The sequence below is a fragment of the Harpia harpyja genome, chromosome 8 (genome assembly GCF_026419915.1).
Source record: "Harpia harpyja isolate bHarHar1 chromosome 8, bHarHar1 primary haplotype, whole genome shotgun sequence".
Classification (NCBI taxonomy): domain Eukaryota; kingdom Metazoa; phylum Chordata; class Aves; order Accipitriformes; family Accipitridae; genus Harpia; species Harpia harpyja.
In genome coordinates, this window is record NC_068947.1 from 12,194,791 (window position 1) to 12,220,109 (window position 25,319).

The 25,319-nt window shown below is 42.4% G+C and overlaps 1 protein-coding gene across 3 annotated transcripts; it reads left to right on the plus strand.

Moving 5' to 3' along the window:
- Window positions 1-168: 168 nt before the first annotated feature.
- WDR4 (WD repeat domain 4) lies at window positions 169-24,415 on the plus strand. Of its 3 annotated transcripts, none has more exons than XM_052793828.1 (11): window positions 170-324; window positions 950-1,012; window positions 1,756-1,902; window positions 4,128-4,284; window positions 4,890-5,002; window positions 8,169-8,229; window positions 9,554-9,652; window positions 15,451-15,515; window positions 17,070-17,253; window positions 18,147-18,216; window positions 20,767-24,415. In XM_052793828.1, exons 1-11 carry the CDS (start codon window positions 194-196, stop codon window positions 20,943-20,945), a joined length of 1,269 nt encoding a protein of 422 aa, XP_052649788.1. In that variant the 5' UTR covers window positions 170-193; the 3' UTR covers window positions 20,946-24,415. The 3 variants fall into 3 exon arrangements, with proteins under 3 accessions (XP_052649789.1, XP_052649788.1, XP_052649790.1); XM_052793830.1 differs by lacking the exon at window positions 170-324 and adding an exon at window positions 626-720; XM_052793829.1 differs by lacking the exon at window positions 950-1,012 and having other exon boundaries at window positions 169-324.
- The last annotated feature ends 904 nt before the right edge of the window (window positions 24,416-25,319 follow it).

A 25,319-nucleotide genomic window follows, 5' to 3' on the forward strand; every position in this document is an offset into this window, starting at 1 on the left:
GTTCCCCTCAGCCCGCTTTCCCTCCGGCCTCGGGGAAAGCCGCCGCCGTGACGCGCAGCGGGGCGGACGGACGGACGTTCCCTCACGGGTTCGCCCCCGCGGCCTTCCTTCGCCGCGCGAGCCGCGTCATCGCCTCGTGCCGTGACGCCTGTAGCCTGCGCCCGCCGTGGCGCGCACGTGGCGGTGTTGACGCATGGAAGGTGGCGGCGGGGGACGCGGTCGCGGCCCCGGGCCCGGGCCCGGGCCGGCGCTGACGCTCCGCGGGGCGCTGATGGCCGCCAGCGGCGGCGGCCGGCTCCTGGCGGCGCGGTACAGGGAGGCCGGGTCAGTGCCGGGCGGGGCGGGCGGCCGCGGGGTGCGGGGGCCTGTCCCGCTGGCGGGGCGGCGGATGCGAGCGGCGGAGGCCGCCCCGCCGGTCGCGGCCCAGCGCGGGGTCTCGCTGCGCGGCCCCCGCGGCTTCCGCAGCGAGTGCCGGGGCGGGCGGGGGGCAGGTGGTGGAAGGGTGGAGGAGGCTCGGCCTGCTGCCGCCTTCCGGCAGGGCCTTTGTGTGCGCTCCTGGTGCTGACAGAGCGCTTCAAAGCTTTTTAGTCGTTAAGGGTTTTCTGGCGCGGTTACGCACCGGGAGACGCGCGTCGCTGGTGTGTGAACAACAGGGTGGCTGCTAGTGACGAAGATGTTAAGCCTGACAAAAGTAAAATATCACCGTTACTTTGCCAACAGGTGACAACTTGTTTTTTTCGGCATCTGCATACAGTCCAAGGTTTTAAACTTCTACCGCGTCCGTAGCACTTTAGGAGCCCATTTCACAGGGGTGGTTCCTCGAAATAGGGGTCAGTTGCGCAAATAACTGTGAAATAATAGCATGTTACAAAGGAGCTGACACTCGTCGTAGTTAAACTCATGGTGGTTCTAGTTCCTGTGGTTTTAGTCTGTTGTTTTTTATTTGCAGTGATGATAGTCTCTTCGTGTACGATTGTATCAATGCAGAGAAGAAGACCTTAGGAAATAAAGGGTGAGAAAATCTGCTTAGGTAATCTGCTGTTTTCCTGGAGGGTGCTTCTCCTCCTGAGGTTATGTGGCAGTGAAGGTAATAAAGTCTAGGGATGACTCCTTGATCAGGTGATGGCTAGGTTGTTTTTGCTAACCCTGATGGATATATATGTATGTATTTTTTTGTTTCGTGTTTCATCCTAGAGGGGAGACTCTACATAATTTTCGTTTTTAGAGAAACACCAGTAGTGTAATCAATGATTCTGTATAACTCTTCTTGGTCAAGACGTTTATGGGAGAATGCTGCATTTTTTATTAGACCATCTAAGCCAGAAAAAAACCCCAAACCAGTTATATAATTCCTCCTTCAGGTCTATTCTCTAAGTCATGAGATTTCAAAACCTGAAAAAGTAATTTTCTTAGTTTAAATTCAACCACTGGACATTGTTTTACCTGTAGCCAATTTTACGGCTTTCCCCTAAATTTGTGTTAAGATCTGCCAGCACAAACTCTAGCGTTGGTTGTTTTTTTTTTTTTTTTAACCAGGTAATGATGCAGGCTTAGACCTTATATCAGTTTCCTTTTTCTTGGCTTTTTTCTTTGCACTAATGTTCAAGTTGGGTCAACATTTTAAACACAAATAAAACTTTTAGCGTTGTACTTTGTTCTTCATGCTCCTTCTTGGTGGTGTGGGAACAACCTTCTCTTCTTAAGGATTTCAGTAACTCTCAGGTTGTCAACTGTTGTTCCCCTTCTTTCTATTAGGCAGGATGGAAAACCAACAGATAAAGGAAGTGATGACATCCTAGCTTTTGCCTTCTCCCCATCAGGAGATTATTTTGCCTTGACAGATGACAGCAAACATCTGATTCTGTTCCATACAAAACCTTCCTGGGAATGTGTTAGCATCAGGTAAGAAAGCAGGATGTTGCATGTCACTTTGTTATGGAGTTACAGCTGATTAATTTAGAATTATAAAATAGTAGTACTTGGGATGTTGCCATTTGTTATCACTAAGCTTCCTCTTTTTTTTTTTTTTTTTTTTCTTGCTCAAACAAATTTAATGTTCTTGAGAATTCAAAGATACTTGTCAAGAAGTGATGTGTGGTATGCCCCACACCAAGAATGGGAGTGCACATGTTTATATCATTGGCCAAGGAAAGGCTAATCTCTTTTCTTACTCCAAAAGGCAGTATTTGCATCTTTAAGAACTGAAACTTTACCCACTCCTAGTGAACACTAAGGTCGGGCCCGTAAGAGTGATGCTGAGCAGTTTAGTGGGTGCATTGTCGGTTTCTGTTGATTTGGAGAAGATGTTTTGGGGAGTTTGTGAACTCTCTTAAAAGCATGTCTTCAGAGATGCTGCCAACTGTTTCCTTCTGTAGTACGGTCCTCTTGAGAAAACAGTCTGTAGCTGTCCACCAGAGGTCCTCCAGTTACAAGTTTTCTGCTGCTGCTTGTGACAATTGCCTGTAAAAAAGAGGACCAGGAAGGGCTTCCTGAGAAAGTACCTCAGCATGTGATGTCTCTGCTTCTGGTGGTCTCTGACAAATGTGAGGCTCTGGTTGCAAAACGAAATGGAGTCTCTGTCAGCTTGGCTGTGTGTATAGGGTATGTGATGGACCTTTGGTGAGTTAACCAATCTTGTAATGAGTAAGTTATCACTGACAAAACCAGAAATGGCAAATTCGTTCATTCTGCGTTCTGTCTTCCCTGCTGTCTTGCCCTGTATGTCTTGCCTGTAATATGCCATTGGGTAATTGTTTGATGCAGTTTTCTGCTGAAAGATGAGCTAGGACGACAGCGGGATTTTTTGAGAATGTCACTACCTCCTGTTAGGGAACTGGGAATACAGGCAAAAGGGTCTCTGTGTGAAAAAAAGAATGCCAAAGTTGAGCTATATAATTTGCATTGGTGTTTTGTGGCACACTGTATAAAAGTTTTCATGCGGTGCTAGCTTTTGTATTTAGCTCATTTCAGACAAGGGGAACTTTTGAATCCTTGTGTTTAAGATCAAAGGCAGTACAGTGAACTTGGAGCAAGACTTTTTCTTGTTGGCAAGGTAACCTATTTTGAAACTGTGCTCCCTGAGCCTGCAGTTTGTTAGTAGGCATTCTTGTCCAATACGTTTTCCCATTGTTACGGTATTCCTTTAAACAGTCACTAAAAAGTAACAGAATTTCTGTCTTCCTACCTGAAGTACAGTATATTGTTCTTTTGCCACCAGATGATCACTGAATTTCAGAGTAGGTGAATAGAAATGTCCATTCCCTACGATCCCCGGTGTCCACAGTCCTATGTTAACACACAGGACATAGAGGGGTTTGGAAAAGAGGTGTTATGAAAAGAAAAGAATAACAGTAATAACAATAGCTGTTAAGTTGCAGAAGCATTCTCCAGACTAAGTGATTAAACCTTTTTTGAAACTTGTTCTCTGACATGTATGGCCCTACATTTATCTGAAAAGTTGTAAGAAAACTGTCACCTGCTACACTGGCAGCTGGCACTATATGATACTGGCAGATGATGAGGGAAACTCAGAGTTCAAGTTCAGGGCTTTGCCTGGACACCATACCCTGAGAGCGTGGTGCTCTCACTCTGGATGTGGGGAGGAGTCATCCTTGAGGCTCACAAGGAAGGGCTTCCTTTTACAGTACGAAGTGGCAACTGGAGAATTAGTTTCAACACAGTTTGTAGATGTGTTGCTGCAAAGGACTTTTACTAGGAGAACTACCTTGTCTTCTCTTTTCTACGTGTTTAACTTGTATTTTTATTGTGGAGAGTCTGAGAAAGTCTGCCAGCTTTCTTTAGAGTACTGGCAGGCTGCCGAGGCAAAATGATCCATTGAGAAAGTACCTAAGCAAAATGCAGGCATGCAACTTTAATGGTCTCTCCGTTTTTTTTTTTTCCACCCCCCCCCAGATGTTTGCTATTACATAGTTTAGTCATTTAATTGGTCTCAAAAGTGCTATTTCAGCTCCATACCCTCCCTTAACGTTATTCTCATTGCTGCCATTTCAAGAATGTTGCATCTGAGAGCTTTTTGTCCAGTCTCTTGGTCTGTTTAACTGGGTCTGAATCCAGGCTTGCTGAAGCTGCCATCCAGAGCTGTTCAAACTGTGCCATTTTTCTTTCAGGTCTGTGAGCAGGAGATGTACTTCCTTGATTATCACAGCTGCAGAGGATAAGATTCTGGTTGCAGACAAATCTGGTGATGTCTATTCTTACTCAATAACAGAACCCCAAGCAGATGGAAAACTTGAGCTGGGTCACTTGTCTCTGCTATTGGATGTGGTAAGTATGTGCCTCCTTGCAGTTAGTGTACAAACCTGCATTCCTGCTTGTGTTTGGGTCTTTCAGCATTGCTCTTATCCTAGATTTGGGGGTTTGTTTTTTTAATATAAATGAAGTATGTGGTCTGGATTTCTTCCTACTGAGTTTGTATCTGCAGAGTTTGGTAAAGAAACAAGCTTACCAAAGGGTTATCTGTTCTGGGAGTGGGAGTGTTCAAAAAGTCTTCATGTTACAGTCACAGAAGACTTGGTGGTGGAATGTATATGGGAATTCACCCAGTCTGTCATGTCAGTTGGGCTCTTCAATGTGATAAGTTTCTTTCTTCTTAAGATGCAGTGGGACTTCTGCCTGTACCATTGGAGCTCAGTAGCTTTCACTGAACCCAGTAGTCGGTGTCGCTTGTCTTAGTAAGCGAGGAAGTTACTGTTGTAAAGGTTTATGCTTTCATTGTCAGGGGAAAAGCGTGGCTTAATGTTTGCACCTGCCATTCAGAGTCAAGAGAAACAGATAGTTTACTGCTTATCTTTTTTTTTTCCTGGTTAGCAAGAATTATATTAAAACAAACATTGAACTACTGGACACTAAAACTCTCCTTTTACCAACAGACACTGAGTCCTGATGACCAGTATATCCTAACTGCGGACAGAGATGAGAAGATCAGAGTCAGCTTGGCAAAGGCTCCTCATAATATTGTATCCTACTGTCTGGGACACAAAGAGTAAGTTTGTTGTGTGCAGAAGTTATTGTGTGCAGGTCTTCACTGTGCCTCAGTGGATGAAATGATTGTCTCCTTAAATCATATTAAACAACAGTTAGGTCTATGTTGGAATCATAGAAACGTAGGATGGTTTGGGTTGGAAGGGATCTTTAAAAGTCATCTAGTCCAGCCCCCCTGCAGTGAGCATGGACATATGCAACTAGATCAGGTTGCTCAGAGCCCCGTCCAACCTGACCTTGAATGTTTCCAGGGATGGGGCATCTCTCTGGGCAACCTGTTGCAGTGTTTCACCACCCTCATTGTAAAAAATTCCTTATATCTAGTCTGAATCTACCCTCTTTTAGTTTAAAACCGTTAGCCCTTGTCCTATCACGACAGGTCCTATTAAAAAGTCTGTCCTTATCTTTCTTATAAGCCCCCTTTAAGTATTGCAAGGTTGCAATATGGTCTCCCCAGAGCCTTCTCTTCTCCAGGCTAAACCACCCCAACTCTCTCTGCCTGTCCTTACAGGGAGAGGTGTTCCATCCCTCTGATCATTTTTGTGGCCCCCCTCTGGACCTGCTCCAAAAGGTCCTTGTCTTTCCTGTTTTGAGGGCTCCAGAGCTGGGCACAGTACTCCAGGTGGGGTCTCATCAGAGTGGAGTAGAGGGCCAGAATTACCTCCCTTGACCTGCTGGCCACAAGAGAATCCAAAGCCTGGAGATCGTTAGTTCGGGATGGAGCCTGCCTTAGCCTTAGGAAAGGAAATCTTAGGAAGTCTTTGTGGCTTGAACAGACACTGATCTAATGGCATCTCAATGCAGAGCTCAGACTTGGAGGTTCTGTGGTAATGCAGAAAAAGCTGGCTGTATCAATAGGAAGGATAGAGCACTCTTCCTGCCTGGACATTAGACTGCAGTGAGCTAGAGTGTGCAAAATGGTCCCATAAAATAGATTCAAGGAATCACGTTTTTTAATGTAGTTACCTGGCCTTTCTGGTAGCTGAGAAAAGGGACTTGGTGTTTTACTTGAGATTGGTTCTATTGCTATGAGGAAGAACACTCAGGCAAATAGAAGGATCTGTGGAAGGTGGATCATAGGGGATATCCCTGTAGAAAGGTGATGTGCTGCTGTGTTACTAAGTCCAGTGAAACGTAGGGTTCACTCTGCATCAAAACAGGAAGGATGATCTTTCCTTTCCCTTCCTTTCCTTTCTTCTCCATCCTGAAGTAAAGGTCCTAATTACAGTGATCTAAAGAGTGGAAGGCAGCAAAACAACCTGCTAGCTACACTGATGTGATTCAGATGTACTCTGACTTGCTAGGAGACTGGTAGTTCTTTTGGAACAGGAATGGGGGTTGTCTTCTAGCCAGTTTATCAGGACTTCCTTTTCAGCCTACAGGAGGGACTGTACTTTCCCTTTTCGTCTCAGTAGTCCTTTTCCCATGAAGAAGACTGACATGGCAAATAAACTTTTAAAAGACTTTCCCCCCTACATTTTGCTGCTTAAAATGTCTATGAATTGTAGTATTTTCAGAGTCTCTTGCCTTTGCCTTCCACCTCTATGTGGTTTTGTGGGCTTTTGAAGGCTTTTTGTTGTTGTCAGTTGTTAGGGTTTTTGAGTAGGGTTGAGGGGTTGTGCAAGTTTTTTTTTGTGTGTCCACTGCTACATTTTTAAGTCCACAGTGACAAGGTAACAGAGAAGACATGACCCTGCATAGGGCAGGGAATGCATGTAATTCTGCTTGTCTGGCCACTGAGTTACTTGGGGATAACACCCTTCCAGGCACATTCTTTCATAAGATGATGCAATGTGGTACAGTCAACTCACGATATCAGAAACAAGACTTAAAGAAAGACGGTGTGACTAGAGAACTTGAGATGTGGGTAAACTTGCCCACCAAGGTGTTTTAGTAGAGCATTTAGGACACAGATTAATTTGGAGTGTCAGTTTGATTTTAATAACATCATTTGGTAGTCTAACCTGTGTAGAATTGGCATAGTACAAAAGCAAGAGACTACTCATGTTAAAGATCTAAGTAGTCTTTGATCAGGTCAGTTTCTGTAGCATATTTACAGAGCCATGTCTGATGTTCCACCTACTGTGTACACAGTTGTACTTTCTAATGAACGGAACTTGATGGTTGGAAAGACACATTTAAACCGGGGCTGTTGTGTCTGCACAAAGAGTTCATTAGTGGCCACAGAGTGGAAAGGCACTTAGTGTAAATTGATTGAAATATTTTTAAAAATTCAATATTTAAATTAGGAATGAATAAGCAAAGGATTACATAAAGCAGCTATAATTGTTGTCTTGTTTCACACTCCTGGGTTTTCTTCTTTCAATGGGGTGCATGGTGATTTTTGCTGGATCTATTACACCTGCATGCACCTGCCATTACTGCTTTGTCATGAAAGTTTGTATTACAGTGACCAAATCTCTTCTATTTTTTTCTCTTTCTTTTTTTATTGGCCTCAAAATTAAGTCTGTTTTCAAAAGCAAGACTGTCTCACTTAGGTAATGTTTTGCTCAAGTCACTATGTTTTTAGTTGCTGAGCTCTAAGATAATAACGAACTCCAGAAGTTCAGGTCCTCATTACTCAGCAAAGACAAGTCATGGTAGACACAGCAGTATTACATACTTCTGAAAAACAAGGTTTCTGGGTGAATGTAGACACTGGTGGTAAATTGCCACATGTTTTAAAATTTTGTAAAGATTGCTTTTGAATGATCTCCAAATGTGATGGGAGAGATCTGCTACTCTGAAAGCTGAGTCATCACTGTTGTGTTTTAAAAGCATCTGTTGATTCATGTTTTTAATGTTCATCATGAATTGAGAAAGGGGAATGTGCTACCCAAGTAAGTCTGTCTCCATTGGCATTTTTTGGTCTAAATGGCAATGTTCTCAGTTGGGAGGAAGTCAGTAGAATTCCTTGAGTGCAGATGGGGAAATACTTTTTTTTCTATTAAGTAGAAAGTCAGTAGTTTGTGTAGTATATACACTGTATTAAGTATTGTAGACATATTTTTTTCTTCCTCCTAATTAGCTTGATGTGGAGAATCTGCTTGCTTGTTTGTTTGTTTATTATAAGGTTCTCTTTAAAATTGGTGTTTTCTCTTACTGTGTGTGTTTAAAGACCAGAGTGTCATGCAAGAGAGTTCAACTTTTGACTACTTTCCCTTTAGGTTTGTAAGCAAAATACTTGTAATACCCAACTATCCTGATCTGCTGTTGTCAGCTTCTGGGGTATGTATTGCAATTTCTTCAAAAAAGTATTTTTCTTGAAAATTTAGACTTTAAAACCATTGTTTGCTTGTGTTTCCTGCAAGTTCCTTGGGATACTTGGAATAATCTGTCATGGTTTACAGCATGCCCTCTCTCTCCCCCCTTTCTCAGCTTTCTGTTCAGTGTTCAGTCATTCTATTGCTAGATCATATAAGAGCTGTTTACTGTGTTTATAGCAAGGCTAGCTTCTTATTAAGATCTTTGGGATGAAGGAATCACAAAGTCCTTAGTATTTCTTCATCATTAACTCTTGCTTTGGAGCACAGATAAACTTTAATCATTGGACTATTAAACAACTTTGAAGCAAATGGGTATTATGCCAGTCTGCCATGACAATCAGTGTCTTGAGAATGAATGGCCTTAGAATCACAGATTTTTTTTTTTTTAGAGCTTTTAAGATGAGAAAATTGTTCACTCTACACCCTCCCACTTGCCTTCCCCTGTGAGACTTGTTCTGAATTATGTCCTTGTATGTATGTCCTCAGTGTATGTCCAGTGCATGTTGTGTAGAGATTGCAGGGCAGTGCTATGCAGTGCTCCAATGAGGACTGAAGAAGTGAGTGTTCCCTCCTTTCCCTCCCACCAGCCCTTTCCTTAAATTGATGGCATCCTGCTGTTGTGCCAGACCTGTACAGAGTGAGTAGATGGAGTTGGTCTAGAAGAAGGGAGACAATATTCTTTGTTTCCCAGACTACCAAAATTGCATAGGAAACAAATAATGTTTTCTGTGAAGATGTGAAGATCATAATAATACTTAGCATTTGGTTTCAGCTGCTGCTCTTGCTTCCCTAAGGCTCTTGGCTCTTGTTCCTCTAATTCTTCAAGCAACTCTAGCGTTAGTGCTGTGTGCGGCTGTATTTCATTCTTAGCAAATGCTCTTTGATGACTCTAGCTTCTCTCCAGGAGGTTACTAAATCAAATGACAATTTGGGTGATAACAAGAGTAGGGGCAGAGAAGGGCAACCTGAAAGAATGGCCATTAAAACACTGAGCACATGTATTACTGCGCTATTTGAGTCAGACTTGAAATGCACTCCTCCAGCTACCCAATTTCCACTTCAAAAGGAGAATTAAAGTTAGCGTGATTGAATAATTTAGAATGGAGGGGAAAAATTATGTTAATTAAAATGCTTTATCTGCAATTTGAGGTCTTAACTAAGTGACTATTTAGCAGCTTCTGTGGGAAGCTCTTCAGGGAAATAGGATTTAGCTGAAGGCCATGAGTGGCCTCTCTTTGCCTGAGGTGCTGTTATTAATAGATTTGTGTCTGCTTCCATCTGTCCAGGACTCGACACTGAGACTTTGGGAGTACAAAAGCGGAGAAGAAGTGTACTGCTGTCACCTAAGTAGCATCTGTAGGCCTGAGACAACCAAAACTGACCAGGTACGCACATTTGTGTTAGTGCTTTTGCTAACCTCTGGATCCTTGTGACTCCCAAACGGATTTGTTGCATTTTGTTAGGAGTGCCTCCCTTCTGATGGTGGGTTTTGAAGTTGTGTGGGACCTAGAACCTGTTACAATAGCCTGGAATTTCAGGAAAGGAAGAAAGTCCCTGAAATGCATTCCTGTGTCTTGTGTGCATTTCTAAAAAGTACCAAGCAGTGACCAAAAGAAGCTGTTTGTAATTCTTCCCAAATACAAGTTCTGTGCACTGGACAAAGCCTTCACTAGAAATTTTTTCCAAAAACACAGGTGGCTTCGTCTCGTAGCCAGAAAATATCTTGTAACACTCGAAAGATCTAAAAGTTCACCCAGTTTTAAAAATACTTAGAATTTCAAGTGTTAAAGTTGCAATTTATCTGAGCAAAAAGAAGCTTTGTAACATTTGTAACCAGTCACCTGCAATCCTACTGCCTGGTGGAGTCAAAACACTGGGCTTGTTCCTTTGGGTTGTTCTGAAGCTGGGTAGTGTCCAAAATTAAAATGTGAGTCCTATGTGAAAACTGAATACCCCAGGAACTCTCCTTAGCTTGCAGCCTGTACATGACTGGTGTCATACGTATGCATTTGGGGTGCTACTGTGATTTGGGATGCTAATCTGATGTGAGCAGTGGTTCTGGTAGTAACTGATGTTTGGTTTTGTTCTTTCTTGTCATGTGAATTGGCATATGACCTATTAGCAATGAAACAGTGCACATTCTTGTCCCTGCTGTGTACATCATATTAAGCCAGCTGCTAATCTGTTGGGTCATTTAGGAGTTGTTCATCTTATCACCCATCCTGCTGGGTGTTTTTTTCACGTGAATCTCTAAAAACACTTCTTTCTCTGAAGACCACAGCTGTCTCCCAGTTGTTAGGTGACTGGGAAGCCTGTAGCCATGCATGGCTCTTGAGGCAAATCCACTCTGGAATTCATATCCAGGCTGAAATGGAATTGAAAAGTTCTGTCTTTCCTCCCTTGTGTTTTGTTGCGGTTTTGGTTAGTCGAAGTGTGTTGTGCTTGGCCTCTCCCAGCAGTTGGGAGCCATTCGTGGGGATCTCTGAGATTCTTTGCTGTCCATGTAGGTCTGGCCTGATCTTGTTAGTGGGATTCTTAGTTAATGAACTGGGAGCACAACCTGTGGGAAGACCAAGCTCCTAGGGACAGACCTGACAACTCAAGGTTTCTTCTGTGTAGAAGATATCAGCAAGTTGTTCTTTGTGCTGGAGTAATAACGTGCAACTTTCTGTCCGTACATAAGCCCAAGAAGGCAGCCACTTGCATCACAGCATTCAAAGCTTACATACTGGAAATGTTAGTTTTGGCCTAGAGTTCCTGTTAGCAGGAATTCAGGGTAGTATATATATGGAGAATTTAGCCTGCTCCTGAACTTGAAAGTATACTTTAAAGCACACCTGAGCCAGAGACCTCTTGTACACATTCACAAGGTCTCAGACTCATTTCAGCTTGAGTCTAGTGCTTGAACGCTTTGAAGTAGCTATTTCTGGGGTTTTTTCACAGGCAAAAAATGGGTGTACCAAATTGGGGGACAAGCCCATCTAGCTGGTATCCTCTTACAGTCTAGGCGCAGCAGGATTTGAGTGAGGAATGGATAGTTAACATTGAGGCAAACCTACATAATTACTTTACCACATATAGCCTTCTGGAAATAAGTGGATTGGGGAGTTTCAAAGCCCAAGTGTTTTATCTTTGTGTTCAAAAGTAGCTCATGAATTGAGTGCTTTGAAACAACATGGTTTGATAGACATTGAATCCACGTCTGCAGTAATGTTGCAAGGCATTTCTTTTGGAGAGAAGAATGGTTTTATTTTAAAATACTTTGTCTTCTAGCTTTATTGGATTATTGAGGACTAATAAGCAACTAACTGTGAAGTGGGGAATCTTAATATTAATTTTCAAAATGTTACTTGTTGCTTAGACTGGCTTAGCATTTAGTAAGATAGTTTGCATGTAAATTAACGTGCTTGATCTCACACTGAATCTTAACTCCATTGCTTACAAACAAGTTTATAAAAAATAATATTAAATTATATAATAAACCTTGAACGTAGTATTGGATAAACTAACACGTTAGAGGAAAAAAACTTGGTGCTGCAAGCAAGAGCTATTTAAAAAATTATCTCTGACTCTCTTAGAATGTTTTTGAAGGCTTTTAAATGTAGTTTAGTGATACTTGCCTTGTGTCCTAACACCTGATGAAGCCCCTTCCATGTGATAGTCTTTATGCTGGTTGAGTCTCTCAGTAGAAATTTGGGGTGCCCTTTGACTGTTTGAGGAATCTTTGTTTAGCTTCTTTACCTCGGTGTGAGTAAGCAATGACAGAAAGGGAAAACCCACAAACTGTGGGTTAATAAATGTAACACAGTGGTTAATAAACTGTATTCCTGCAGTGTTTTGCAGTTCTTCTCTCCACTGCTCTATGTGTCTCCTAACTGTGGTCTTGGAAGCCTCAGGCTGGCCTGTTCCTTGAATCTATGAAATTCTGCTTACTGCCCACTCTTACAGGTGTTTTAAAATCTGTCTCTGATGACACTAAATTTGCACAATGCTTGAGGGGTGCAAAAGACTCAGTTGACTTCCAGATTTCATACATACTTGGAACAGTGATCAGACAGTGTCCCAGGGTTTACAGAGAGATAAACGACAGATGTAAACCTTATGCGGTGCATTGCCACCTTTGTGCTGTATTGCTACACAGGTGTCAATATGTACTTCTTTTAGAACAGTTACTATCTTGATGGCCAGCAGGACCAAAGGGGAAAGGAGACTTGGGTTTTGCTGGCATAACAGTGCTAGAAATGCCAGAGATGATATCTGGTGGTAGTATTTAGCCATGCTGTGCATCCAGGTGTATCAAAGATCATCTTCACAACCGAGTGTGACATTTATAGTCTGAATTTAAGGGAAAAATCTCTTGAGTCAGCACTTTGTAGGTTGTAACTACAACCTACAGACAGCATGCTGTCTATAAATGACTCTGGCAACCAAAGATCAGATGAGGACATAAGTGTTTTTTCTTTTCTTTTGTGTTGCATTTCATTTTTACTGTTGATAACCACTGTGAATGCACTGAAGCTTGAAACACAACTTGAAGCACAATGATAATGGAGTCATCAGTAATGGTGGGTTATGTGAGCACATAAATGTGGGCTTATTTTGCTTGGCAGATGATGAATATATGTCTGTTTTGGGAATGTAGGAGTGTTTGTGAGCAGTGTAGCATTGGTTTCAGCTGATGGGTTGCAGATCCTCAGTTCATTTTCCCACTAGAATGGGAGTAATTCTCTAATTTTGTAGTGCTGTATAAATATTTTTCCTACTTCAGAGCTTTCACCTCATCTGATCCTCTTGACAGCAGAAGCTTGTTTAAAGTCCAGAACATGAATTGCACAACTCTACCCCAGTGCTCCAGTACATTAATTTTTCATAGGGTCACCTCTCCTTACAGAGGACATCAAAAGTTAATTTTAAGGTGTTGGCAGGCTGATAACAGTGTCATATAAATGCTGAATAAGTTCAGAGAGTATCAGGTGAACATCTGTTTATCACAGACTGCTCTTGTAGCTCTTCTTTAAGTTAACTGATTTCACAGGCTTGTCCTTGAACAAGATACTACTCTGGGGCTTGCGTTCACTTGGCTGATTGTTAACTTACCCACACATGGAAAGGAAAGAGCTTGCAAAGAAGATGTATTTTCCTGTCTCCATCCAGCTGTGAGTAACACTTGGTTCAAATCAAAAAAGCTGCCACCTCCCTCCCCCAGTGAGGGTGGGGGAGAGCTGCTGCATACTTCAAGTTCACAGAACCCTTTGTCTCTTTGACAAAGCACTCAGCTGTGTAGGTGGCACTTCCCATTGCTACACTTGCCCTGCATGTTTGTCATGAGAGAGGCAGAGCTTTGTTATTAGAAATAAATATCAGAGGTTTGGATTTTTTTAATATATATATATGTCTTGGCTTGTTCCCTTAAATGTCTAAAGAACCCACTGGTGGTTTACAATAGGAGCTGTCAGTTCTACTCTAAAGCTGTGGTGTAAGTGGCTCCATACTGCAATAACTACATTTAGATGTATTAGCTACAGAGAACCTTTCAGATTCAGCCCACTCGTCCTACCTGGTATTTGGAACCGTAAGCATTTTATGTCCATGTTAAACAGGGGTCCTGGGTCCTGATGATAAATATGGACTAACAACTTAGTATTTCTGCAGAGTAGCAAGAAATTAGTCCCATCTGTTCTCAAGAGCTCTGAAACATACCATCCTTTTGATAATGTCTTTTCAAAAGTGCTCCTCTTCTGTCCAAACAGGCAATTATGTGAGTGAAAAGTGTGTGCATGCTGTTGTTCTTGCTTCCCCCCCACAAGATTGTATCACACAACAGATTTTTTTTTTTTTTTTTTTTCCTCATGTGCTGGAGATGCACTGTGTAACCCTAGTTTTCAGCTATATTTATACAATTAATTAAATTTCTTTCCTGCAGTTGGTTTATCTTTTAGTAGTTGCATCATGTGCTGTTGACAAAATAGTTAGCTTCTGGTATTAAACTTGCTGACTTGAATATTTAGAAGCTGTACAGCTTGTTTTGCTTTCCTATACTGATTGCAAAATTCTGAAACAAGCACCCTGAGAATGTCTATACATCAGCTGGTAGCTCAAAGGGTAAAATCTTGTGGTTACTCGCAAATTCAGCTTAAGCTGGCGAACCAGAGGTTCTGTCTAGTGACCAGTGTTGTGTTAGGGAAAGAGGTGAAGGCTGGAGAGGGGGTAAAAGGAAAGTGGACATGATGCATCTGAATTCTGCCAGCAGAGCGTCAAGAAGATCTATTTTCCCTGACCTAAAGGGAATAACTCACTGCTTCTCTAGTAGGAAGGTTTTATTAATCAGAAGTGCTGGTGTTATCGCTACTTATAAAATATACTTGAGAACCAGCCTTTTTGCCTTTGCAGTTTTGTCTTTCACATTATATAACAGATACTTTTGAAAAAGCACTCTAGGGCATCTTCTTGCAGCTTCTCTGCTCCTCCCAAGTTCTTGCTTTGCACTTGAGCCTCAAATCAGTTGCTATATATTTCAGGTAGTATGGTTGTGCAGCAAAGGTATTTCTCTGATTCTCTTCCAGATAAAACTATGTATCTTTTAAATTAGGAGTGTGGTGTGGGGTTTTTTTGTTGTTGTTGGGTGTGGGAGTTTGTTGTTGTTGTTTTGTTTTGGTGTGTTTTTTATTTTAATGAGGAAAATGGCTTCAGGCAGTCTTGCCTTGTTCTTCAGAACACCAGAGACAACACAGCAAGGATATTAGCTATGCATCACTATCTTCTTTTTTTTAACAAACATAACAGCAGCTAATGGCTTGTGTTTATAATCTCTAAGCTGCTAGTGTGATATTCTGGCTGAGCAGGCTTAATGTTGATGTTTTTGCCATTAGCAGTGCAGGAGAGAATATTTGAAGGTGGTGTACTTTTCCTTCATCTGTTAGTTTGTCTATTAAGAGTAGTTCACTAAAACCTTTACATTTGATCTCTGTTTGGATGGCTGTGGAGGGAAAAGCGTGGAAAACTTCATAAAACAGCAAACACTGGTACAAAAATATACTTGACTGCAGTTTAAAGCTAATTATGTTGCTTAACTTGCTGTAAATTAAGACATCTGCTAAATTTTAAAGACATGAAATGGAATGTGAATTTTCTGCCCATAAATGGTCTTAACTTACAAGGATGTTTCTTTTTCTTTTCCTAATAGAAATACCCTGTGTCAAGAATAACCTACTGCTGTCAGGGTGGTTATGTTGCTGTTCTTTGTGATGGGTAAGAATAAATGGAATAATGGCTAAAATCATCACAGCTCCTGCAAAGGCAAGAGCAGCTTTCCCTGTTGGCTGTCCTAACTTTCCCCTAGCCTGCAGTACTTGGTACTGTGGGTCTCTGAGCATCCCAGGCATGCCTGTGGCCTCACAGGGAGCCTCTGAGTCCTTATTGTACTTGGTCTGAGTGCAGAGGTGAGTGTGAGGGGTACCTGGCTTAGTTAAGTTTTGCAGACTTTGTGATGCTTTTCCCTCACAGGAGGAAACGCAAGACTAGGATGCACTGCTCGATGCTCAGGATGTCTCCCTAAATCGCTCTGCCTGACCCGTGTGTTTTTGTTCAGGGTGCTGTGGCAATGGAGCGGCCAAACTTCTGTTACTGTATTCTGCTCCTGTAAATGGGTTCAGCCATTCTGTTTAAAACCACAGCGTTGCTTCAGTTTAAAACTGTCGAGAGGCTGTGTTGACTTTTGGGTTCAAATGTACGTGTTTGCCTAAGGAGAGAGTGCTTGGGAGCTGAATGGCCTAAGCACTGAGGAACCTTACAAATCCGAGTGGCAGGGAAATGTCTTGCGGGGATGGACAAGCCTTCTTCCCCTCTCATTCCACAGCACCTTAAGCATGCCAAGGAGGCTGTTCTTCCTGACAAAAGCTTGCCAACAGGAAAGGGAGAGATTGCCAGAGCTGACTGTACAGTGAAATCGTCAATCTATCCCCTCAGTAGACTTGCTCTTCACCAGAGCAAGGAGCCTTAGCTGCTTCCCATCAGGCTTTCTGCCTGGGCATGGGCATCCAAACTGGCCCTGGAAGGGGAAGCCATGTCAGCCGAGGGCTATGCCCTTGTCACTTGGCCCAGGGGCTGTGCTGTGCTCTGCATCAGGCTTTTATTTCCAGCTCCACAGCCCAGCGTTTCTAACTAGTGCTGTCATGTGGACCTGGTAGGCAACTCAGGAGGGAGCTGAGCTGTCCCGCCTGGCACACTGGGAACCTGTCTGAGGGAGGTTAGGAAGCTCTGCACGTAGAGGCTGTGGCTGTTAGAGGAGTGAGTGCTGATGGAAGAGGTGGAGATGAGTGCAGTGCCAGAGTCCTATTCTTCAGCCGTGTCAAGGTTTTCCTGTCCCTCTCATTCCCTCCTCCCCTCCCCGGCATGTAATTCCTTTCCTGTTTTATTTTCACCGGTGCTCAGCTACATGTTCTTTCAAATGAAGTCCTGTAGGTCAGTGTGCTATGATGCAACACTCCTTATATAAATCCTTAGTAATCCTTATGAAGTTCCCTTTACGACCTTTTTTTTTTTTTTTTTTAAAGAAAAGGCAGCGTTGACTGCTTTTTCTTTCATATAACACTCGAAAAGCCATTTGACATGTTAGGTATTTACAGCTTCTGTCTCAGATCACATAAGCAAACTGCACTTGAAGTGCTAGGGTATTTTTTGCAATTCCTAATGACTTTGCTTTGGCTCTGTTTGAAATTAGAGTAGGTGTTTGCAGTTTGCTGTACAAGTGATGGCTGTAGGTGGATTTGGTTATAATAGTAATTAAGTTTTTCCTCTCAAAAGTATTCCCACAGTCTACATCTTTCAGCTTGATGCCATTGCCCAGCAGCTAGTTTACAGACAGCAAATCTCTTTGAAACATAAAGTTTGGGACATTGCGTTTGAGGAAACGGGAGATCTATGGATTTTGGAGGAAGACAGTGAAGCTCCTCTTCAATTGTACAGACCATGTGATGGACAGTGGAAGGTAGATACTTCTGTTATGCTAACATCCTGAATGTTTTGTGTTGTCTTGAGGCCATAACAAAAATGGAGTAAACTATGTTCCATGAAAGCTAAATGGCACACTTCTCTATGTCTTGAGACTGAATAAAAGTCGTAGATACACATCTACTTCTCTCACCTGTGTATAACACAAAGCTGCTGAGAGCTTGTCATGAATACCAGTCTCTTCTCTGGTAAAGCTAACATCTGGCATATCAGGATCAGACAGAGTAGTTGTCAGCCGTTGCACTCAGTACGTTAAACCATTGCCTGTGCTTTCTGTGTGCTACACTTGATTATTTAAAAAAAACCACAAAACAACAAAATCCCTTTGTGCTTTGCTCAGGAATGCTTTCCACACAGCCTTTCCTGTGCCTGCCTTTCGAGGGATCCTTTGGGGGACAAGGCATTCTGGAAGCATTAGGGGATTTTTATTTTTTTTTCATTGAGAACGGGGAGTCAAATTTGAGGGATGTGCTATCAAGTTCTCTGTAATAGCCTATTAAACAACTAGAAACTCGCTTGTTATCCTTATAAGTCCCCAGTTAATGATGGTGTAGTTGTGAAGTGGTTTTAAATAAAACTTTCTCTGACCTTTTTGTGTTCCTCGTGATATTCCTTTTCCTCACAGATAGTGAGTGGGAATCCATTTTCTTTTCCTTCAAGCTGCAAAGCTTCCCCAGCAGAACACATGATCTCAGGCCAGGTTTTTGTAGCAGTCCTGGAAAAAAGGAGCCTAAAAGACTTCATGGAGGGCTTACACTTGCTCTCGTTTCACTGTACTCATCTGAGAGCTGTTGCATTTTTCAGTGTGCTGTGAAACATGAGATTGCATGGTATTTTGGGAATAATAAACAATGTTCCTTCTTTTCCTAGCCTGTAACTGATGACAAAGGATTACAGAAGATGTCAAAATATCTTCAAGACAACTGGACAGTGTTTGAAGGTGAGAAATTGGGCCTAGAGGCCCAGGAAATGCAGTTTTTACAGCTAAAGCATAATTTTTAGGAGCAAAATCAGAGTTCAGGTCAGCTCAGCTGGCTGTTGAAGTCACTTTCAGTTTTCTCAGTTTCATCACTCCATCTGGTATGGAAGTTAGTGTAGATCATGAAGTGTGTTCAGGTTACTGTTACAACAAAATGGTGTAGGTATTTAGATCGGAATTACAGCATTATAGCTGTTTTACATAGACACCTTATCACAGGGATGTATCTAAACACCCTATGACAGCTGCTGGAGTCTGTCTTACTGCTGTAATATTGAATACTGTTGTTTGTGGTCTTGTCTCTTACTTGGGCATGACACTTTATCAGAAGTACAGCAGAGAGAGTAAGAATGGAATAGCCATGGGAGGAGCAGCTTTGCTGTAAAGATGGGCCATTTGGGTCCACTTTGGCAAAGCAGATTATGTGGAGCTTGCTGTGGGCGGAGGGTGTGACCCTGGATGGTATCATCAGGGGTGAAATTGATTGCTGTCAGGGCTGGTTCATTTTGTTCTTGATTTCTGCCCCACCTCCAGTCTCTGGCAGAAAAATAACACATGATTTACTAGTTCAGAAGCACCCTATGTTTCTGGGATTTTTTGTATTTAAAAACCATCAAACTTTATTTAAAAGCTGAAATTAGGGCAGTGATGGCTGCAGGGGAGAGAAGGGTTGTGGCATGTGCTAGCGGATGTCTCATTATGTATTGAGAGTTGATTAATTGAAATGTCTCTCCTGTACTTTGCTGCGAAACTGGGAACCTTCTTCCTTAAAAAAGGTGTTACAGTCCTCACTGGTCTCTTGGTCTGTTCCTGGTGGTCATACATAAAGGTGATTAACCTACATAGATGGAATTGTTGCAGGAATGGGCAGTCTAATGGAAAGTCTCCTTAATATCTAGTATTGGATGGTTTAGGGTGTATCTGTCATTAAGTTGGTCATTAAGTTGTCATTAAGTTGGTACAATCTTTGAAATTTAAGAGGAAGTCAAGTACTCCTTTAGAAGGGAGATTGTTTGCATGTAGATGTTGCAGACTTGATAGTTACAGCCAGGCAGATAATTAGAAGTATGAGGTCTGAGTGAAAATGAGCAACAGAAGAGTAAAAAGAGCAGGCAGGGGAAGAGGTTCTGAGCATAATTAGCCAGTGTAGCAAATTACTGTGGTACATGGTAGCTGGCTGCATCTGCAGATGGGAAGGGAGGACTGCTCAGATGACAGGGTCTATTATTGTTAATTAGTAAGGGCTGGCTCACTTGATGAGCACTTACGCTAGTGCATAATTAATGCTTGAAAAAGTAGTTACTTCTTTTAAAAAAGGTGATGATTATATTGTTTAAACCCAGTCTTAATGCCTGTATATCGTCCTTTTATAAACTTGTTTCACCTGATTGATGATTCTGTAGCATTTAAGATGTGTAGGTCAATCTTGAAGTACACGTTAAACACTTTGACATTCTATTATAACTGATCTCAGAAAAAGATAGAGCAAGATTTAGTGCAGATTGATCAAGTAGAGAGCAGCATGGCTATTCAACCTGACAGCATGCAATTTCTCGCAGGGCCAGAGGCCAATAAATTGGTTACTATGCCAGTGCAAGACCCTCAAAAGTAAAGGCATGCGCTTTGCTGAGTACCAGTGAGGGAAAGTTGTTTTGTTTGTGTACCAAGAAACAAGGGGATGTTGTATGTACATTACTGTGGGGCAGCACACTAGCTTCAGGACCAAACCCTAGCAAATACTGGATTTCCTTGCATTTGCCCTTTAAGATCGAGAATTTTGGGAAGTGGAAAAAGGTAGGAATACAAAGAGAACTAGAGGTAACTGACTTTGTCAGGTACCACTCTAAAAATTTTTTGAAATGTGGACCTAGCCAACTAGTCTTATTCTGTATTCTCTACAGAAACAATCTGATTGGGGTTTTTTGGAAAGTAGTTAGTTCCCCTGTTAAACTTGTCTAAACTTACAGTCTTGGAGATGGTGTGATGAACATTATGCTGGGTTCACAGAAGGTGTAACAGAACCATTGAGGTGGATATTTAGAAATGTGTATGTGCTGTAGGACATCACTGTTTGAAGTCTACTTCTTTAAGCTTCTTTTAATACTCTAGGAGGCAAGTTAGCTAAGCATAGTTCAGTAGCATATGCCCTTTGCAGCGCTTAAGTCTTGGGGAACAACAAGTGGTGACAGCAGTCATTTTAAAACAGGAACCTTGAAGTTCTGCAAGTGTCCAACATGTAAAAAGAGCTGTGTGCCCTCTTTGCTTGAATGTCAGGTGCTTGCCTCTGCGAATTTAAAAATGGGGGCTGTGCTTGGCTGTGTGAATGCAGGACAGATGCTTACCAACACAAATCAGGCTTATACAGTGCAAATGCTGATATTAAGTAAAGTGGATAGGACCACAGTAAATGAGTTGAAATGCCACTATCTAGAATTACAGTACAGGAAGTAATTGGTGAGACTGCTAAGGGAAATAACACTTGTCTTGTGTTCTTGCTTTGCCCAATTGCAGGTTTTGTTGGCGCAGAGAGCCACTACAGCAGTCTCTACAAGGCTTCATTTGATAACATGGCTGCCTACCTACAGAGGAAAGAGGAAAGGTTACAGCAGCAGAAAAAGAAAAGGCAGGATCTGCAATGTGGGTCGAATGGACAAACAAAAAAGATGAAGACTGAGGAATCATTGCTATGACACTTGTTAGCTTGTAACTTTTGCCTTGCTGAAAGGAACTGATCTGACTGTGGACTGTTTTTAAATGTAAAATGAATTGCAAAAGGAGACTGGTTTAAACTTTTATTCAGATTCAGGTTTTCAGGTAGCCCGATATGAAAATATCCTGCTTGCAGCAGATAATGTGTTTACAATATGCTTAAGCTTCTAGCAGCATACAGGTGTTAGCGGTTCAGTCCTAGGAATCTCTAGGGCATAGTATATGAATATTGGAAATGGTATTTTCCTTGAAACAGGATTTTCTTTTTGCCTACTGTGTTCAGGCTTTCTTCTTCAGGTGGAAGTGCACAGATTAAAGTTGATGTGATTTTTTTTTTTTTTTTTTTATTTGTTTCTTTTGGGTTTAGGCTTTTTTTTTTTTTTTTAACTTTTTAAAAGGTCTGTTAGTTAATGTAACTAACTTACTGTACCTGGCTATGGGAAAGGGAATGTAACGAAATTGTTGCTGTATATGAAAGCTTTTAGCTGAGACTTCACCATCCCTGGTTTTACCCTTTACCTTCAGTTTATATGGTAGGGATTCTGCCTAGCTTCTAATCCATTGCTTCTTACTTGTGGCTTATTTCTATAGCGAGAAGTGCAAAAATAGATTTTATACACTGGAAAGTAAAAGTAAAATGTGTCAGTCAAGTTTGTGTTATTGGAAGATCCTTCTGTTACAGTATGATCCTGGTGTGTCTGTGAAAACAATTTGAGCGCCCTATGTGCAAAGCTTGGAGTGCATTCTGCTTCTTTCAAGAAGTCTTTCATGTTGCAATTAGCCAAAGAATACATCTTTTTGAAAAGTTATCAGTAAGAGCCTTACGGGATCACTTGTTGCTTCATCATGGGGCAGAAGATAGCATTCATCTACCAGATGGCATCATGTCTATATGGAATATAATGTACTTCATAAAACCAGGTGCAGAAAACTGTACAATCGATTAAAATTATTCAGAATTAGCTCATGAACCATGAATAGTTCTCTAGGTCTCTATATAGCTGTCCTCTTTGGAGTATCTGGTCACTTAAAAATTTTGCACTCAAATTTTGGTTACACTGATGTGTAAGACATCGTTGAGATGTAGCTTGTTTTGAGAATAGCAGGTATACAGCAGAGAAGCAGAACTTGCTGCTTATGTCTGCTCAAAATTGCAGCCTTGTCCTTACTGTGTGTCCCAGAGGCCACAAGTCTTTCTTGTGCTGTAGGATATCACATGGATTTTCATGTTACTTCTGTTTGGAATTGCCTTCTTAAGCATAGAGCGTTGCCTGCGTTAGTACAGAGGCAGTCCTTCACCTCCAGAGTCTGATTTCTTCTGGTGATTACCTCTAAGTAAAGAGCCTTCTGCCTTGGCAAAGGTCTCTTTGGACAAAAATTGTGAAGTGTCAAGAGTGGTGGTGTTGTCTGTTCCAGTTAAAAGTCTTAATTCTGGCAGGAGCTGCCTTGGCGCAAATAAAATCCGAAGTAGTTTCTACTATGTGTGCAGTTACATGGTGTAAGAATGCAGTGTCACATCAACAAAGATTATGGTCTTGTGTAGCAGTTCAGCCCCCTCTGTCCAATATCCACATACCAGTGATCTGACGCATCTTGTTTGGATATCACCTACTCAGTTGAGTGCTCCTGGATTACGCTGGCCCTTGGACAAAGGAGAACGTGGTAGGTAGGCATGTTTGGGCTTGACGAGGAGTTTTAACCCCTCAGGTGCAATAACCCTTTTATTACAGAGTCTGCTGAGATAAATGGACCTAACTTTACATAATCTGGAACAAACAATTTTGAGCTGATGTGTTTTTCTGTCTTTCAAGAGAGTGCCTGAACCACCAGGCTGGCCTGGTGGAGTGGCTCACTGGCTCTCACGGCAAAGAGCTGGCCTGGTGTGGAGGCTCACCCCTAGGACAGGGTTAGTGTCGGAGCACGCCGAGTGCCTGAAGGCTCTTGTGCTACGTGGGAGTCCTCGCTGTTTCCTAGAAGTTGGCTTGGGTAGTTTCTTGGTTTGTACTGTGACTGGTGAGGACCACGTTCTCATACACGCAGTGCCCTCCTTGCTCTGGGAAGGTGGTGTCTCTACCTTAGCTACGCTGTATTAGGAATAATTATTTCTGCAGTGCATCATGGTATATGTGTGCATATGTGATGTCATATAAATGGAGCAAATGCTTTGATGTTGAGTGTTATGAGTCCATGTGCATAAACAAAACTCATAGAGGAGGAAAATCTTCTGAGGACGACACAGGTAACTGCTTTCAGTGGGTTGGTCACAGATCCTATATGGGGTTTCGGCATGAACGTTGGTATTGTTACACCTCTAAAGGACAAGAGACTGCAATGTCGGCAGTTTTATCCCCAAGGGATGTTTTTCCCCAGCCGTTTTCTCAGCGCAGGATAGACCTTGGCAGTGATCTTCACTGGCTGTGGGGTACTCTTGTGATCCTCACCCTGCCTGCTGTCCTGGAAGAAACCCAAAATTTCTTCCAGTGCGTGAACTGATGACAGATCGTGGCATTTGGCAGTGAGATGAGATGTGATATCTGGCAGATGATTCAGGCCTTTTTGTTCTTTTTCCTGCAAGTTTTCCTTTCCTATTCCATTTCATGTTTCCTTTTCTGCATGCAACAGTTCCTGAGCTTAAGTTGTGAGCTCGTGTGTGTCTGTGGACTGCTTTGAAGGGGTCTGTGAAAAGTAATCAGAGAAAGGAAACTTGCTGGAAGGTCTAAATCTGCTGTAGTGTGCCTATACCTTGAATGGGAAATGGTTAGACACCCACAAATCATTAAAAAGGAGTGAATACCACTACCACAGAGAGTGAGACAACACTCCTCTCCCTGGTATTTGAACTATTTATTTCTAGTGGTTAAACCTGGTGTCGCTTGCTTGCGTATATTTTCTGAACTTGAACCGAAGCATGTATGTGTGCCTAGCAAAAAGGGGATGCATCAACGAGGGTGTAGTTTTATAGCAGAACTGGAATGCTCAAACCATTGCAAGGGCTGTTTGTAGGCCACATAAGTTCACCCCACACTGCGCTAGACCTTTTTGTGGTGATTGTGTGACTCCCCTGCTTCTTCCCTAAGCACTGACAATTCAAGGAGCCTTTAAAAATGCAGGTAAGGAAAGGAAAAAGTTGAAGCAATAATGAGTTTCTTTTCCTCAGCGTTTTAAACCAAAACATATGCTTCCTACTCCTGTTGCTGGGATTTCACTGAAACCCCTTCAGCACCACATTGTTGAACAGAGTGACTTTTCATCTATCCTAGCAGGAAGGAATCCTAATCAAATGCAGCCCAGTAGCATGCTTTAGAACAGTCCTTACATTTTTAACAAAACTTCGAAAGCGTATTTACTCTATAAACAAAAATGTTCCTTTCTGTAAAAAAAAAAAAATCCCAATACACTACAGTTGCTTTACCTTCAGGCTAATAAAAAGTTGCTGCCAATTTTGATACACTCCAAAGTCTGCTTCAGCTTTCTTTGCTCTTTGCTGAAATATTTTGTATGAAGTGCTTTGATCTGAAAAGGAAAAGCCCTGTGGGCTTAACTCTTTCTGGTTGTCCCTGCTGCCATCAGTCCTGGTGATGTGTGATCGAGGCTAGGATGACTCAGCTGAGTCGTAATTCGCAAATGAGAAAAAACAGGCTGGACGTGATTTGTCAGTAGTTGTAGATGCAGAGGCTGGAAAGAAAAATTAGTAGAGAATTGAATGGCTTTAGAGGCCGACAGATCTCGATTTCCAATGTGTTTGCACAAGTTACTGTGCATCTCTGAACACAGGGGTTCTGGAAAGTCCTGCAAGAACTAGATGTGAAGGTTCTTGCACTCCTGAAGTGGGTCATTGCTTGATAGCCCACATCAGCACTTTTTTACCCAGTGACCTTCTGCACATCCCCTTCCCTCGGTCAGGTCAAGGTCGGAGTAGAAATTCTGTGGAAAAAACCTCTCCGGGACTAACGTGACTAGAAGCCAAAGCAGCAGCTGAGGGATAAACCAAGGGCGGCAACGAGGTGAAACATCCCTGCAGAAGGTAGGGACCTGCATGTGGAGGCCACAATTGAGGGCACATGTGTATGCACGTGTGGGTAGGAGGCTCTCGCAGGTCAGTGCCGAGTTCCCTGGCACGTAGCTGCTTTGAGCAGGGCGCAGAGCGCAGCCCTGCAGCAGTTGCAGTTGCACTGGCGTCCACCCCTGCCACTCAAAACAAGAACGCTCAGGCTTTCTGCTCTGCACTACGATTGGTTTTGTCTTTGCTTTTCTCCCCAGCATCGTCCTTCGCTTCAGACTGAGTCACCCACCCCGGCAGGGTTTGCAGCACTGGCAGTTCTTCTCCTGGGCACCTTTAAGCACAAGCCCCATTT